Consider the following 18,009-nt stretch of genomic DNA (forward strand, 5'->3'; position numbering starts at 1 on the left):
GGCCAATTTCATGTCCTACTGAGCAAAATAAAAGCCTTGCAATGAACTAGGGCCACATTCCTTAGAAGGAACTTTCTACCATAAGCAGTTCATCAAGGAATTCTTTCCAACCTCATAAATCATCTCCCCAAGAGGAGTAGTAACATCCCCTTTCTTCCATCTTACGTTTCCAGTGAAACAGATTGTCTATCTAACTACCCCGTAAGCCCGTCTCTGCCCAGGATTTTGGTGTGCCTGAGGCTCACGCTAGGCCATTAGTCTGTGCCCTCTGAGAGTGGAGACCCTGGCTACAAGGTAAGAAACAGCCTTCCCCAAATCAAATCTTACATAACTAGATGCTTCAGAGCAGAAACCAGAATTGCACAAACCCAGTTATCTCCAACGACTATGAAGACTTCACAAAGCCTCTGTAACGTCATTCACCCCACGTCACGGAGATAAAGATACCTGCTGTTATTCAAACAGCATCTTAAAGCATACCTGGCATGCGTGCTCTGACACTTGTCTTCCATTATCTCGGCAACCGAGGGGCAGCGGTCCTTGAGTTTCCCAACCACCTCCTGCAGTTTCACCCAACTTCCTTCACTGCCCTCGGCTTCGTCTTGAAGCGACTGAGAAGAGAGAGTAGGAATGTTCCTTTCAGAACGGCCTGGCCAAGTCCAAAGGAGGCAGCTGCTTACCAACACGTGCTGCCACATCACAGTAACACGAACACTCAAACTTTAATAGGACTGGGGGAAATTATTAGAAATGTGAAGAAGAAAACGACCGAATGGCATTCTTTCATTTAAGAAAAGAACTTTAAAAAGTACACTAACAGACACACACTCCAACAATGACGAAAAAGCCAATGTATCCTTTTACGAAGTTTCACTCATCGGGCTCATGGGACTCATTCTGGAATTCCATGTGACGCTTTTGATGCTGCTATTTAAAATACTGTTGTGTGCTTCTCTGTGGACAGCACCAAGGCCACTGTGTCCATTTCTGGGCTTGACTCCACTGGAGATTTTCTGCTGACAGTGGACGCACTGGGCCAAAATGTGGTTAATTTACCTGAAGGCTCTGCACCTGACATCTTAAGGCTTCTAATGACAAAACCACAGGCTTGCTGTGCTCCATGCAGTACCAGAATCGGATTGTCCTCATCATCACTTCCTCATACAGTTTATCACAAACCTTCCACTGCTGTAAAACAGACTGCATGGAAGTCTTGAGCTCATTGACCTGTATGAGAAGTGGAAACATTTAGGAAATCATTGAGAAGAGGCTCTCTCATCATCTGCTCCCTTCTAAGGATTCTACCATGGGATCCAAATTAGGCATCTCAGTCTGAGATGTCCGTGATTAACCCAGGTGGGAAGGGTAGGTTAATGAACAAAAAATATTGGAGAGGGCCAAGTTTTAAAACAGGTGAATGGAAAAGAGCCCAAAGGCCAGAAGGATCAGCATGGATAAAGCTCAGCCCAGCAGGAGACAGCCCAGGGAAAGAACAACAGGGGAATCAGAATCTGTGAGCATACATGTTCGTGACAACCTGAGCTTTCTGATCTCGGACAAGTTACTTAACCCTTGAACTCGTTTCCCTACTCACAAAACAGATATAATAAATAAAAACACAAATAACATAGTGTCTGTGAAAGTGTTCTGAAAATTGTAAAGCATTGTAAGTATAAAATGTTTTCTGTTGGCCAGCACTGAGTCAATATAAATTGGAGAGGCACATGCTCAGTCAAAATGGTAGGCAAGGACCAAGTAGGAGGAAATGCAATGGCGGGCATATTTTATCCTTTAGTATGTTGGATAACCATGGGAGGCTGAAGCATGTCAATGATCTCAGATACAACTGAGAATATGTATGTATATTTATTTCTATATGTTGGATAAGGAACATTTATAGCTCAACAATAAAAAAAAAATAACCAAAGAATTAAATTGGGCAAAGGACTGAACAGATACCTCTCTAAAGAACATCCACAGTCATTAGAGAAATACAAATCAAAACAACGAGATGTCATTTCACATCCACTAAGATGGCTATAATCCAAGTTGGACAATAACCAGTGTTGGCGAGAGTGTGGAAAAATTAGAACTCTAATATATTGCTGGTAGAAACATAAAATGGTACATCTGTAGAAAAATATTTGTCAATTCCTCAAAAAGTTAAGTACAGAGTTATCATATGACCCACTAATTCCACTCTTAGATTTATTCCCAAGAGAAATGGAAACGTATGTTCATACAAAAACCTGTACCCAAATGTTCATAGCAGCATGATTCATGAAAAGTCAAAACCACCCAAATGTCCATCAATGGATAAACTAAGTGTGCTATACCCATACAATGGAACATTACTCACCCATAAAGTTCCGACACAGACTATAATACTGATGTTGAAAACATGCTAGGTGAAGGAAGACAGAGAAGACCGTATGTTGTATGATTCCATGTGTATGAACTGTCCAGAATAGGCACATACATAGACAAAGTAGATTAGTGTTTCTAGGGACTAAGGGAAGGGAGGAATGCAGAGTAATGGGGGTTTCTTTTTGAGTTGACAAAAATGTCCTGGAATTTCACAGTACTAATGGTTGTATATCTCTGTGCATACACTAAAAACCACTGAACTGTACACTCAAAAGGGTGGTTTTATGGTATTTGAAGTCCGTCTCAATTTAAAATAAGGATCTGAGTAGAAATGGAGTGTGATCACAATGTTGGCCCAACTGGACAGCTTCATTTGTGACGTGATGTCAAATTGTAGATGTAACCACCCAGGCCTGTACTCAGGCCCTCTGTTCTCTGCTTAACATCTACGTGGAGGACACAAATCGATGTTGACAGGCAGGCTTCCTCAAACCCTGCCCCAAACAAGGACAGATAAAGAACCACCTGGGATGCTAAAATATCAGTCTCACAACTGCAACTGTGTAGGCAGAATGTCTTTACAAGGGCTCAACTGTGTAGGCTCAATGTCTTTACAAGGGCTCAGGAAAAGAATCCATCATTAAGAAAGAATAAAAGATAGTAAGAAAACAAAGGAGGTAGGAAGGGAACTCCCTACAGATAGAAGCTACGACTTCTCTGCGTGGCAGGGATGAGTCAGATAAAAGGGCTCCTACAGGCACATGGCTACCCAAGGCACCGCCATGGTCCAGGCCACAGAAGGCCTTCGTGGCTTCTACATAACAAGTTGGTACATCTACTGGTCCACTTAAGGGCCACCCTCAGACTATTACAGCTTCATGGAAAAGAAATGGGCACATGTGGTTTGAGGGAAAGGATAAAAAGACCATGAAGCAAAATTCACTACACCAGAAACAAGGAGGAACATTTTCAGAATGCTAAAAGCAGAATCAGCCAGTAGGGCAGCAGAGGCATTGCTAAAAGCTAGTATTATCACCCCTATTTTACAGACCAGGAAATTGAGCCATAGAGAGTTTAAGTACCTGCCCTGGGACACAGATAAAAAAACCTGGCAGCCCCATTTTCTATTCAGAGAGAGAATCAAAGCCCTTGCTCTTAAAGATGGGGCTCTACTGACTTTGGAGTACTTATGAATGGATGGTCTAAGTTTTGTGTTTTCTGCATTTAAAAAAAAACAACTTTGGGGCGCTTGGCTGGCTCAGTCAGTAGAGCATGCAACTCCGATCTCAGAGGTCAGGAGTTCAAGCCCCACATTAGGTAGAGAGATATACTTTAAAAAACAAATTAAAAAGAAAAATAGCACTGAGGGGTGCCTGGGTGGCTCAGTGGGTTAAGCCTCTGCCTTCGGCTCAGGTCATGATCTTAGGGTCCTGGGATTGAGCCCCGCATTGGGCTCTCTGCTTGGTGGGAAGCCTGCTTCGCCCTCTCTCTCTCGCCTGTCTCTCTGCCTGCTTGTGATCTCTGTCAAATAAATACATAAAATCTCTAAAAAAAAAAAAAAAAAGATATAGTATTGAGATACAACTCACATTCCATATGATTCCCCTATTTAAAGTATACAATCACCATAATCAGTTTTAAAGCATCACCCCAAAAAGAAAACCCACCCAATCGGCAGTCACTCCTCATTCTTCGCCAACTCTTCCACAGCCATAATCTAGCTTTTCTCCCTAGAGCATCTGTCTATGCTGGACATTTCATATAACTGGAATCAAACAATATATAGTCTTCGGTGACTACCTCCTTTCACTTAGCATGTTTTCCAGGCCATCAATGCTGTAGTAACTGTCAGTACTTCATTCCTTTTTATGGCTGAGTAATATCTCGTTGCATGGATATACCATTTATTTATCCATTCGTAAGTCGAGGGACACTTGGATCGTGTCTACTTCTTAGCTAATATGAATCATCCTGCGAGGAACATTCATGCACAAGTTTTCGGTGTGGACATGTGTTCTCATTTCTCTTGGGTAGATAGTTGGGAGTGAAGTTGCTGAGTCATACAGTAAGTCTATGTTTAAGCATTTTAGGACCTGCCAGGCTTTCTCCAAAGCAGCTGCTCCCTCTTGCATTCACCAGCAGCATGGGTTTCAATGCCTCCAAACCCTTGCTAACATTTGTTAGTCTGCCTTATTATTACCACGACTGAGGGGGGTGTAAAGTATTTCATTGTGGCTTTGCTTTGCATTTCCTTGATTAATAATGTTGAGCACCTTTTCAGGTACTTATTGGCCATTTATATCTTCTTTAGAGAAACAGCTATTCAGCTCACACACTCATGTTTTCCCTTCGGTCATGTGTCCTTTCTATATTGTACATTCAAGCCCCTAACCATGCAATATTTTCTTCTATTTTGTGGTGTGTCACTTCCCTTTGGTGATGGTGTCCTTTCAAACACAAAAGTGTTTAGTGTTGATGAAGTCCAGTTTATTTTTTCTTTCATTGTTTGTGCTACTGGTGTTGTACCCAGGAAACTATCGCCTAATCTACTGATGCAGATTTAGACCCAGGTTTTCTTCTAAGAGTTTTATAGTTTTAGCACTTGTATCTTTGATTGATTTAATTTTTATACAGGGTATGAAGGTATAGGTCTAACTTCATTCTTCTGAATGTGGATATACAGCTCTTCTAGTACCATCTTTTGAAAAGACTATCCCCCTACCCGGGAACTGTCTTGATATCCTTGTCTAAGAATTAGTTGACTGTAATTTGAGGGTTTATTTCTGGACTCTTAATTCTATTCCATTTATCTATATGTCTATCTTCTATGGTTAGTACCATCTGCATGTTTTTTACTTGCATTATCTCAATCTTTTTTACCCTACATTTTTATTATAATTCATTGTGTTGTGATTATCTGTTGTTCAAGTATGTTTCCTCCAGGGAGCTCTTTGTGTGGGACCCATTTATTTTCTTGTTTATCTTTGTACTGTTGGCAGTGAGCCCGGTGCCTCACAGAAGATACTTTTTTTTTTTTTTTTTAAGATTTTATTTATTTATTTGACAGACAGAGATCACAAGTAGGCAGAGAGGCAGGCAGAGAGAGAGAGGAAGGGAAGCAGGCTCCCTGCTGAGCAGAGAGCCCGATGCGGGGCTCGATCCCAGGACCCTGAGATCATGACCTGAGCCGAAGGCAGAGGCTTTAACCCACTGAGCCACCCCGGCGCCCCCAGAAGATACATTTAACAAATGACTCACACAAGGTATGTTAAGCTCATCTCTGTTTTCCTGCCTGAGTTCTAAGGGAGAAAGGAGGTTGAGGGTCACCTATGAGTTTCATTCATAAAGGCTATTCCCAATTCCCTTTTGGAACAAATGGTCAAAAGTAGCTTTTAGAAGACAACAAATAAATCCACAATAAGGACCTCTGGGAACTATGGACACACCTATACAATTGGCTAATATTTATAGCTTTTCTCTCCATTTGTGGGGAACCATCAAAGTTGTAATATCTACTGATGCCTGTCTTTGCTCTTTTGGTGCTCTACTCCTAGAAGGGGTAAATGCAGACTTTAACATGTCTTCCATGGTTCCTGGGTGGCTCAGTTGGTTAAGGGTCCGTCTTCGGCTCAGGTTACCATCCCAGGACCCTGGGATGGAGTCTCACAGGGTGGTATCCCTGCTCAGCAGGGAGTCTGCTCCTCTCTCTCCCTTTGCCCCTCCCTGGCTTGCGCTCTCTTGCTTACTCTCTCTCAAATGAATAAAAAAAAACAAAACATATGTTTCATAAAACGACGAGGCATCGTTTACACGCTTCCTCTTCAACACGTGCTGTGCTTCTCCCCACCTCTGGAGTTCTCCATATGCTGACCACACTTCTGACTTAATAGAGGCTACAGGAGACAGGATCACTCCCTCCCTGAGGCACCTCCCTGGACATGCTTTTTCTTAGCAGCTCCTGTGTATCTGGCCAGGAAATAGTGCCAGATGCTTGTTGGGTTGGGGAGTGGAGACATCTTTGTCTGTGAGTACATTAGACAAAACAAAGATAACCAAATGAATTTCTAGCTTGCCAATGGTGTTGGAACTGGTGGCTCTATCTCTAATTATCCAGGGCAAAAACAATGGGATTTGAAATGCTTTTCTCTACTTGCGTATTTCTCTGAGCAGCTCCTCAGTTTTTAGCATGGCATGAGTTTCTGTAATTAAACAAAAACCAAAAAAGACAAAAGAATACATGAAGAGAAATGGTATATTTCAAATGAGTTCTAGTACCTGGTTGGTAACACTGCTCCTTTTTTTAAATAACCCATCAATCCTGGATGTTGTGTCTTCCAACAGTGGCAATGACCCACTCTCCAAAGTCAGGTAACTTTGTCTCAACTCATCCAGGGCTTTGGATTTAACTGCAAGTTGATTTTCTATATCCTGGAAGGGGGAGAGGGGAAAATTTTCAATGCACAATATCACAGAACAATAAGGTGTAAGAGACAGGAGATTGCCCTTCTCAATTAAAAACGCCATTAGAGTACATAATTAAATAACATCACACCTAAACACATTTTAATCACCATATATTCAATTTCTGCAACTATTACAGTATGAGTTTTTATAATAATTTCAATCATTACATAGATCTAGATTTCAGAAGAGTCTAGGGAATAAGTGGTTATCATCATGGTATAGTAGAAAGAGCCCAGGAGACCCAGTCCCCATTGCATGCCTGCCCGGTATTGGCCATCTGAGCAGACCTTAAGTCATCAAACCTCCAAGCCTCCATTTTTTCTCATCTGGAAAACAGTGAGGACACCCCATGCTGTGGGTAGTTTAGAACTCAAGTGAAACCAGGGTGGCCTGTGGGGGATGGTGTAGCACAGACCTGTGGAGTGTCGGCTGCTGTATCTGAGGTGGCTGAAGGAATTCTAAATGGAAATGGCTAGTGGCTACTCAGAAACAGGACAGGACCACTTGCAAGACCTCTTTTAATGAGTGCTGCTGCTCCCCTCGCATGCCCAGTATTGTTCTAGAACCTTCTCAGTAGAAATGGGTGTAAGCTGACCTCCAGCCCCAACAGGGAGTCGTGTCATGCCCTCATGCAGCAGCTGCAGAGGCAGCATCCCCCGTGCCGGCTACAGTGACAGGGACAGCCGGAGTGTTTTCAGTATGGAGGGACAAAATGAGGGCAGTACTCAAGGAAGATTAACCTATACTCGGGTGAGGGCGTCTCAGAGACTAAGTGACCTGGCAAATGACAATGGAGCAAAACAGAGGGCACGGCCAAGAGCTTTAAGCTCAAGTGTGATTTAGACAGTGGTTCCCAGGGTCAAGTGGTCCTGTCAAAACACATTACACAGCAGGTAAAAGAAAATCACTTTCTTCTAAAGAAACAGAATGAAACACTAAAAATAATGGAAACCTTAAGAGTAATTCTGTAAATATTGAGTAAGTTAATAAAAAATACACACACACACATACACAAATTGGAAAACATCAAATCAAAATGTCCTCTGAACATTTTCTTTGAGGAGTCACATTCAAGACTTAGGAACAACAATAACGGGAAACACCATCTTCTGCCTGTCATGAAAAAAAATAGCAGCGTGCAATTTTATAAAACCCATGGAGGACTATTTTACATTAACAAAGGAAGTACCTGGGGATTTGGAGGAGACCTTCAGAAGTACAGCCGCTTACCCTGGTCCTTGGGGCAGAAGCAGCGACTGAACCACACGGCCACATAACCAGCCCCTCCACGCCGCGTGGACAGGAGCCACGTGCCTTCTCACCTGACAGTCCAGGAGTGTCTTCTGCACTGAGATCACACCTGCAGGTTTTTGTAAAGTTTTTAGTCTCTCCTCTTGGGCCTCTATCCAGTTGTTCAAAATCTGTATTTTGTTTTCATTCTCAGTGATACTTTCCAAAAGTTGTTCTAAATGTTGTATCTGTAAGTTACAAGAAAATAAAATTTTAAACCACATACTTTAAAATGTAAATGTCATGACAGTTATTTTTAATTAAATAATTTTGTTTCTTTTCAGATTCCTCATACTTAGCATAAGATTTCCCAAAAACCTTTGGAATGAAGACTCATAAATTAGGAAATAGAATTAAAATGCCCTCTAGCATTTGAAATGAAAGCCAGCCTAAGCAACTTGACAGTTTTGGAATTCCACAATACCTGTACAAAATAAAAATTGTGTTGGTAACATGCAGTATTTTTTCATTGCACTATCTACTGATATACTTAAAAAAACTTTCTTTCCCTAGACACTCTTCATTAGAGTGGCTTAAAAATTAAGTCAGTATCAAAAATATCACAAATAATCACTTCAATAAAATAATGACTTTTTACCATCGGTGATTCTTCTCATTTCTATGCTCACAATTTTTATTAGGTTATAGTCACAGGATATGTAAAGTTTTATGTTCCTTTTCCAATATGTCATAGGCACCTGCTCAGTTGGTTATGATATATGCCTTATATTAATTTAAAAGGCTGCCCAATGTTTTATCAAATGGACACAGTATAATCTGATTATTCCTGTATACTTGGAAATTAAGGCATTTTACATTTTTCACCAGTATAAATAATGCTGAACCCTCTGTGTGCATATTTTACCCTTTTTTGAAGGGCTATCCACTTAAGATAAATGTGTAAGAGGTGGCACAGCTAGGTAAAGAAATAAGATGATTATTATTCCAGTTCTTGAAATTTTCTAAATGCTTTTCAAAAGGGTATGTAAGCCATTATCTGCATGTGAATGGGATAGCTTTGGGCTTTTATCTTCATCTTACTAAATTTTTCTAATTTAATAAATGTATAATGTTACATAATGTTTACTCTGAATGCCTGTTAATTGAAGTTGTAATCTTTCCATGTTGATTTGCTAATTATAAATTTTCTCTTTTGTGAACTGTCTGTTCATGTTCTTTGTCCACTTATGCACTTGAATCTTAATTGTATAAATCCATTTGTATGTATTCTTTACACATAAAGAAATCAACCAACTGCTACTATCAATTATATAAAAATACTGAGTAGTCCTCCAAGAATAAGGCTTTCTTAATATTTTTCAGAGTCATGGAATGAAAGTCTACCAAAAGGCCACGTACATTTGTCTCTTTTCATAATCTTTTCAAAGCTGTCATTACTTTGCCACTTTTGAACATTTACTTTCACAGAAAATGTCAGAATCTCCAACCATTGAGTAGTCTCACATAATACTTGACATCTTTTTAAAATTTCTCCTCTTCAGTTGTCTAACTCAATTTCCCACTAAGAAATCTCAAAGAAATAAGAACTTCATAGGCTCCTAGAGGCACCAACGGAGAATGTCAGAACACAGGCTTCATAGAAGGGCGATCATAGAAGGGATTATTAGACTTCCCTTATGAGTAACCATGAGTATCTTTTTAAATTTTTCAGAAAGCGGTATGTTGCAAAGGCCAGATCACACAAACTATGACACGTGAGCACACCTTTCTATTTAACGTTCCGTGTACCCGCTGCCATTGGCGGTTCATCTCTCCCAGGTGCTCTGCAAACTCTGTTCTCTCGTAGCGTTTACTCTCTACATCACAGGTGCTTAGCTGAAGTAATGACTGGTTGACAAAGTCAACGATCCACTGTTTATAGTCCATTTCCATTCTGAACTCCTAAAACAAACAAACAAAATTAACCAACCAAAACCTGAACTGAAGTAATCGAACAGGATTCTCCCTCTGGCGCACTCTAGGGAGCCCCAAACTCCCATTCGTTCCCCCAGGGGCCCCCGTCTGGAGTTCTATCCAACCCTCCCCTGAATCCCACCGAATGTCCACTTTGAGCGGAGAGTCTCTTGGAGAATTCCACATGCCGGGGAGGCAGCAGGGAGAAAGCCATGTGGTATGTGCAACTTTGTTAGAGCCTATACTACATAAGTGTGGACCCTCCAAAGATGCTACCACTCACTGAAGTGAGGATGTGTTAGCACAGAAAAATAAAACCCTTGCTAACATCATGCTTCGTGACTAAGGAATTCATCCTCCATCTACCAGAGGCTGGATCCACCAGCCTGTGAGGGGTCGGAAGGCAATGACCAGAGTCTTCATTCATCTCCTGTGTTCCTAGTGGCGGACCTGTAAATGCTCCGTACATTTACACAGTAAATGCTCGTGTGCAGCTTGTTCCATGTTAGTTCCATCTACATGAAACCAAACATCATGGAGAAGGCCGCCTTCATGTCTATTTATTGAAGGAAATCAACTTTTCCTTATGTATTCTCTTATGCAAAGAACAATTACTTAATATCTACTGGATGCCAGGTATTGGGCTAGGTGAGCTATTTCGGGGAGGTGAAGGATGGCCCCCGCTCTCCAGAAGCTAAGGCAAGGTGGGGAGACAGACAAGTAACCCAATAATTACAGCACCGCGGAGACACCTAATCCCTGCAAGTCTAGTCATCTGGCAGGGAAGTCAGGAGCAGATTTCCAAATTAGGTGACACCTGAGCAGGCTCCTGAAAGGTGATGGAGAGCATTTCTATGGCTAGACGTGGGGCACGAGAATTCCAGCCCAGAGGAGGAATGCACACGGAAGCACGAGTGGGGAGAACGCCAGACATGGCAGGTTCATTGCTTCCGGCAGTGTCTAAGGTCTTAGCCGGGAATGAAGAGGAGGCTGGAGAGGTAGAGAGGGGCCAGAGCCAGTTACAAGCCTGCATTCTGCCCTGTGGTGACGGGAGCTACAAGAACACCAGGCGGCAGAAGAGCAAGTAGGCTAACATCTGCCTTGAATCACCCACCAACCACCCCATTCCTCGCTGTTACAGTTGAGTTTTTTGAAATCCCATCCTACGTGTCTCTTTGTTCTGTCTTTCCCTTCCGACTGACTTGCCTTCTTATTTAATGAAAAGGCTTCTGGCTCTTTTTGTTTAATTACCTTGTACTTCTGAAGCAGATTTTTCACTTGAGGAGCGGAACTCAGCGAGCGCTCCAAGTCTTCACCCGCAATGTGACGCTCTACATTGTTCATCCAGCTGATCGTTTCCGTGATTGCTTCGCGAGATGGCAATTTCTCCATCTGAAGCTGCAAGGACAAAGCGATTTCCATTTAATTACCTGCCGTTGACAAAAATGAATCAGGGCATCCACTAAAGAGGCTATCCGGTTTGATAAGAGGTCTTGCTCCACAATTAGGCAGGTGACTCACAAAAACAAACCCAGCATTCAGGCTCGGAATAAGCGACCCCAAAACAATGATGATGACCTTCACATGAAGGAACACAGCGATGAAGATAAACTGGGAAATAAAGTAATTAAGCCTGATTTCTCTGTTAAGAAAGATCCCACTGGGGGAGAGGCCAGTAATTAAGACCTATATTCGGTGGAGCCAGTGGAAAAATAGGTGGTGTCAATGAAAATTATTGAGTCAGAGCAATAATTTTAAAGGAGTTGGGAGCTAACAAGTGAACGCTAATTCGAACGCTGCGTCTTTAAACACCTACCTGATGAAGTTTCTCTTGAATATCTGGAAGTTGAGTTACGAGCGTGGTCCACTTCTGTTCCAGCTGTGCTAAAGCGGCTCTCAGTGTGGCTGTATCGGCTTCTTTCAGGTGGAGAAGTTGGCTCCCTGTACTTATAACCACGGCCTTCAAGGACGACTTGTCGTCGAGTTCCTTTGAGAACTCCTAGAGGAAACGGTTCAAACATTGAGAAATGTTAAGAATTTGAAAACAGCAAAGAATAACAAAGAGTCAGAATACCCAGTCTGAGTCCAAAGCGAAATCACGGAACTCAATTCACATCACAAATGTTTGCGTGTTTATCTATACGTGTGTGTTTATACAAAAGCATGTGTGCACATATGCCCTCATAAGCACACACACACACAATTTTTCCTACTAAGTGTCAGGCACTGTTCCAGACATTAGACAGATGGATGACAGGGAACAAAAGAGATCCAATTCCTGCTCCTTGAGTGGCTTAATTAATATTAAAAAACAAAAACACAAAAAACAAATCACTTCAACTTTAAAAGGAAGGGCACACAAAGCTCACATGAGATGAACTAAATGCAAGTAATTTGCAACGAAAATAACTGAAATCTTTGTCTTCACAGGTATTTTCAAGTATATTTTAAAATATTTACATTTTAATACCAAGGTGAGTGATCACTGCTACAAAATATGAAACTGGATTAGAGAGAAAAGAATATGGGAAAGGGAAAAACTTGTATTACAAAACTAATGCTTTCTTTTAAAAAAAAAAATCTCAAAACCATAGAACATTTTAGTAGAAGTATCAGTTCTGTGTATGACAATTTAAAACCATGTATTTATTAATTTTAACCTTTATGAGTTAATAATTCTGTTAAGTTTTTTGGGGGGAGGAGCAGGGAGTTATTTCCTGCCTGTATACAGCATGCCCCATGCCAGAGGAAGTTTCAAATTCATATGTATTTTGTAGGGTCAATTAAAAATCTTTATCGGGGCGCCTGGGTAGCTCAGTTGGTTAAGTGACTGCCTTCGGCTCAGGTCATGATCCTGGAGTCCTGGGATCGAGTCCCGCTTCGGGCTCCCTTCTTGGCAGGGAGTCTGCTTCTCCCTCTGACTTTCCCCTTCTCATGCTCTCTCTCTCTTAATCTCTCTCTAATAAATAAATAAAATCTTTAAAAAAAATCTACTTTATCATTTTAAATACATAAATGACCAATGTAAACAAATAGCTCTAAGTATGAAGAATGCTATTAGCCCAAGTCTTATCCCTTATCCACAAATGATTATGGAGACCATCACTATCAACCCTGGCCATTTCCCCGATAGTTCTTTCTGACAATAATTATCTGAACATATTCGATTACAACTTACAAAAAACTTGTTTATGTTGCTTCTAATTGTATCCAAGTCCTGAGACACATTGAGGGATTGTTCTTTCCAGTAATTCAGAGTTTGCTGAGAAGATTCCAACCACTTGGTTAACTGATCCGAATCTCTGTTATAACTAACAGGAGCAAAGTGAGAGAGAGAAAGAAAATTAGAAATGTACTCTATGGTGGATATGCATCATCATCCTATTTTCTTCTCATTTTACTGTATGTTTTCCTGTGCCAATCAGCTCTATTATTCAGAAAATCATGTTTTTAAGGATTACACCTTGTTTTACCCCATGCCCCAAATCTAATGCTCCTGGCACCTTCTATGACTAATGACTAATCTATAGCAAAATGGGCGTTTTTAGAGTCTAAGACATTTTCTTATTACAGCTATGCAAAAATAAACCCATGGGTAAGGACAGCAATTACTTTTATTCATTAAATGTTCTCGACAGATTTGTTTATAGTAAAACTATAAATCAGCATTTGTGTAAGTTACATGATAAAGTGTTCTTGGCTCCATACCAACATATTTATTGGAGGTGAAGGAAAATATCCAAGCAAAATGCTTCTCCTCTTCTAAGTTTTACGCTTTAAACTTTTTTTTTTTAATTAACATATAATGTATTATTTGTTTCAGGGGCACAGGTCTGTGATTCATCAGTCTTACACAGAGCACTCCCCACAGCACACACCGTCCCCAGTGCGCATCCCCCAGCCACCCCATCCCACCTACCCCCTCCCCTCCAGCAACCCTCCGTTTGTTTCCTGAGATTAAGAGTCTCTAATGGACTGTCTCCCTCTCTGGTTTCATCTTGTTTCATTTTTTCCTCCCTCCCGCTATGAACCTCTGTCTTATTTCTCAAATTCCTCATACCAGTGAGATCATATGATAACTGTCTTTCTCTGAGGGACTTATTTTGCTCAGCACAATACCCCCTAGTTCTATCCACATCCTTGAAAATGGCAAGATTTCATTTTTGATGGCTGCATGATACGTGTGTATGTGTATGTGTGTGTGTGTGTGTGTGTGTGTGTGTATAAAATATACACCACATCTTCTTTATCCATTCATCTGTTGTCGGACATCTAGCAAGCTTTAAACTCTTAACTAAATTAAGATAGTTCCCTGTGAGTCAGGGATGAGGAGACTGAAATGTTTTACGTTCTTTACCCTCCTCAAGGAGTTCGAGGTTAGGTCCACTAAACAAAATTCTCCAAAGAACTCTGAAGACTTTTTGAAACTTTTCTGTTAGCTGAAATTAATATTTTTTAATTTAAAAACTTTGGGAGGCAAATAGGGAAGAGTGACATGGTATAAAGGCCAACGTGTATAACTTTAGAACATAATTCCTAATTTCAGAGCTGATTACATATTATCCTGAGTCTAGCGAACCAACCTCAAGGACCCCAGATCCCACTGAGCCCAGAAGAGGGACCCAAGAGCTTTAGACTGCTGACAAATAACCTTGTAACAGGGAGACCGCATGTAAAACCTGGGTGACCACAGGATCCCTCTGAGGTCTTTCTCCACGTGGAAATCTGAGTGTAATCCATCCCTAAGAAAACACACCTGAGTAGATGCTTGAGAAGAGTTTGTAGTCTGTGTAGTTCATGGTCAATTTTTTTGTTTAGGGCCAACCACTGCTCTTCTAGCTTCGCAATCTGGCCCTCTAGTTCGGGACAACTCACGGAGGCCACCAGCTGTTTGCCTTCATTCAGAGTCTGGTAAAGTCGGGCATGCTTTTCATCGATGTTTCTTTTAATTTGCTTAAAAAAAAAAAAAAAAAGGTAAAGTCAGAGAATGAATTATTGAAAAATGAAGCCAGTCAACCTATTCACAAATACTTCATTAAAAACCTCCAGTAGGGGCGCCTGGGTGGCTCAGTGGGTTAAGCCTCTGCCTTCAGCTCAGGTCCTGATCTCAGGTCCTGGGATCAAGTCCTGCATTATTGGGCTCTCTACTCAGCAGGGAGCCTGCTTCCTCCTCTCTCGCTCTCTGCCTACTTGTGATGTCTCTCTGTCAAATAAATAAATAAAATCTTAAAAAAACAAAACAAAAACAAAAAACCTCCAGTAGAGACTACTGAAGAAAGAGTAACAACACTCTCCCAACCCTTAAGACTCTTGCCATGTGGCTGAAGAAACACAACTCATGTTTTACCAATCATCTTTCATGATGAGAGTGTCTGACTAACACACTTCTGTGGCACATTTCTTCTGTTCTAGGGACTTACACATACAAACAGAAAACAAAAATTCACAGCTTTAGACCGAAGAGTTAACTTGTCCACCTAAAAGCAAAAACCAAGCTGGTAGTCTACAGGGCACATTCAGCTTGTGGACAAGTTTTGTGTGACCTGAAGATGATCTTTGAAAATCAGGAAATTTAATATAGAAATCAGGATTTCCTTGACTCTGAGAAAACTGGGAGATCAAGCAACTGGGGTGTGGATTCTCACGTGGCACAGACGGGCTGGAACTGGGCAGCCGTGCCTCCTCCAGAAGCACCTCCTCTCTTCCACACTCTCCTGTAGCAGGTCCCCCCTTCCCCACCCCCAGCCAGCCTCCAAATTTCTGTGCCCCTGCCTGGCCCGGGAAAGCACTTTACATCGCAACTAGGTTTGAAGGGGATAAAAAATTTTTTATCATTGCTTAGGTCCAAAGATGGGAAAAATTCATTTCTAAATGGAAGGATTCAACAGGGAAAAAAGGAAGAGGACTTTAGAAAAATTAAAAACAGTACATCACTAATCCAACTTCATGAAAAGAAAATCTTTAAAATTGCAATACAATGACCCCCTGAAGAGAACTCTGTCTGAAAGAACTCTGTCTCACACTGCTGGGTTCAGCTAATGACACTTACCTGACAGCTATTTAAATTTCGGCTTAAAAAAGTTCCGATCAAAATATTACTTTTGCTATTTTCCAATTAACTTAAGACTTTCAAAAATTACTAAAAAATTCTACTTTCAAAAATTACTAAAAAATTCTCCTATCCATAACCCTTTCTTCCCACCTGATCCTGTAGGCGTAAATAAAATTTCCAACATTTGTTAAAAAAAAGTCCTGGGCTCCTGGCTGGCTGGGTCAGAAGAGTGTACAAATCCTGATCTCGGGGTCATGAGGTTAGGCCCCACACTCGGTGTAGAGATTGCTTAAAAATAAATACAGCATCCTTTCCTGATTAAAACTCTTTAGAGTGTAGGGATAAAGGAACATTCCTCAAATTCATAAAAACCATCCATGAAAAGCCCACAGCGAATATCATTCTCGACAGAGAAAAGCTGAGAACCTTTCCCCTATGATCAGGAACAGGACAAGGATGCCCACTCTTGCCACTCTTGTTTAACATAGTACTAGAAGTCCCAGCAACAGCAATCAGACCACAAAAAGAAATACAAGGTATTCAAATTGGCAAAGAAAAAGTCAAACTCTCTCTCTTTGTGGGTATGGTACTTTATGTGGAAAACCCAAAAAACTCGACCCCCAAATTACTAGAACTTATACAGCAATTCAGTAATGTGGCAGGATACAAAATCAATGCACAGAAATCAGTTGCTTTCCTATACACTAACAATGTAACTGTAGAAAAGAAAAATTAGGGAATCGATTCCATTTATAATAGCACCAAAAATCATAAGATACCATGGGATAAACCTAACCAAAGAGATAAAGGATCTATACTCAAGAAACTATACAGAATATGTATGAAAGAAAGTGAAGACACAAAAAGATGCAAAAATATTCCATGCTCATGGATCAGAAGAATAAACATTGTTAAAATGTCTATGATGCTCAGAGCAACCTATACTTTCAACGCCACCCTGATCAAAATACCAATGGCATTTTTCAAAGTGCTGGAGCAAACAATCCTAAAATTTGTATGAAACCAGAAAAGACGGTGAATCACCAAGGAAATGTTGAAAGAGAAAAACAAAGCTGGGGGCACCATGTTGCCTGATTTCAAGCTGTATTACAATCCTCTAATAATCAAGACAATATGGTACTGGCACAAAAACAGACACACAGACCAAAGGAACAGAATAGAGAACCCAGAAATGGACCCTCAACTCTATGGTCAACTAATCTTTGACAAAGCAGGAAAAAATACCCAATGGAAAAAAGTTTCTTCAGTAAGTGGTGCTGGGAAAATTGGGACAGCTATGTGTAGAAGAATGAAACTCGACCATTCTCTTACACCATACACAAAGATAAACTCTAAATGGATGAAAAGACCTGAATGTGAGACAGAAATCCATCAAAATCCTAGAGGAGAATGTAGGCAGTAACTTCTTCGACATCGGCCACAGCAACTTCTTTTAAGATACGTCTCCAAAGACAAGCAAAACAAAAACAAAAATGAACTTTTGGGACTTCATCAAGATCAAAAGCTTTTGCACAGCAAAGGAAACAGTCAACAAAACAAAGAGGCAACCCACGGAATGGGAGAAGGTATTTGCAAATGACACTACAGATAAAGGGCTGGTATCCAAGATCTAGAAAGAACTTTTCAGACTCAACACCACAAAACACAAATAATCCAGTCAAAAAGTGGGCAGAATACAGGACGAGATACTTCTCCAAAGACGACATATGAATGACGAACAGACACATGAAAAAAATGTTCCACATCAGTCATCAGGGAAATTCAAATCAAAACCACACTGAGATACCACCTTACATCAGTTAGAAAGGCCAAAAATTGGTAAGGCAAGAAACAACAAATGTTAGGATGTGGAGAAAGGGGAACTCTCTTACACTGTTGGTGGGAATCCAAGTTGGTGCAGC

General features: G+C 40.9%; 1 protein-coding gene across 1 annotated transcript in view; it reads right to left on the reverse strand.

Moving 5' to 3' along the window:
- SYNE2 (spectrin repeat containing nuclear envelope protein 2) overlaps positions 1-18,009 on the reverse strand; it is a 332,142-nt gene that overhangs the window by 63,396 nt on the left and 250,737 nt on the right. Inside the window, 9 exon segments of the mRNA XM_032875225.1 lie at positions 481-611; positions 1,057-1,227; positions 6,643-6,795; positions 8,154-8,309; positions 9,847-10,023; positions 11,287-11,433; positions 11,852-12,034; positions 13,214-13,346; positions 14,792-14,988. Coding sequence (XP_032731116.1) covers positions 481-611; positions 1,057-1,227; positions 6,643-6,795; positions 8,154-8,309; positions 9,847-10,023; positions 11,287-11,433; positions 11,852-12,034; positions 13,214-13,346; positions 14,792-14,988 — 1,448 coding nt within the window.

The sequence above is a fragment of the Lontra canadensis genome, unplaced genomic scaffold, assembly GCF_010015895.1.
Source record: "Lontra canadensis isolate GAN:19392208 unplaced genomic scaffold, GSC_riverotter_1.0 scaffold55, whole genome shotgun sequence".
NCBI classification, from domain to species: Eukaryota; Metazoa; Chordata; class Mammalia; order Carnivora; family Mustelidae; genus Lontra; species Lontra canadensis.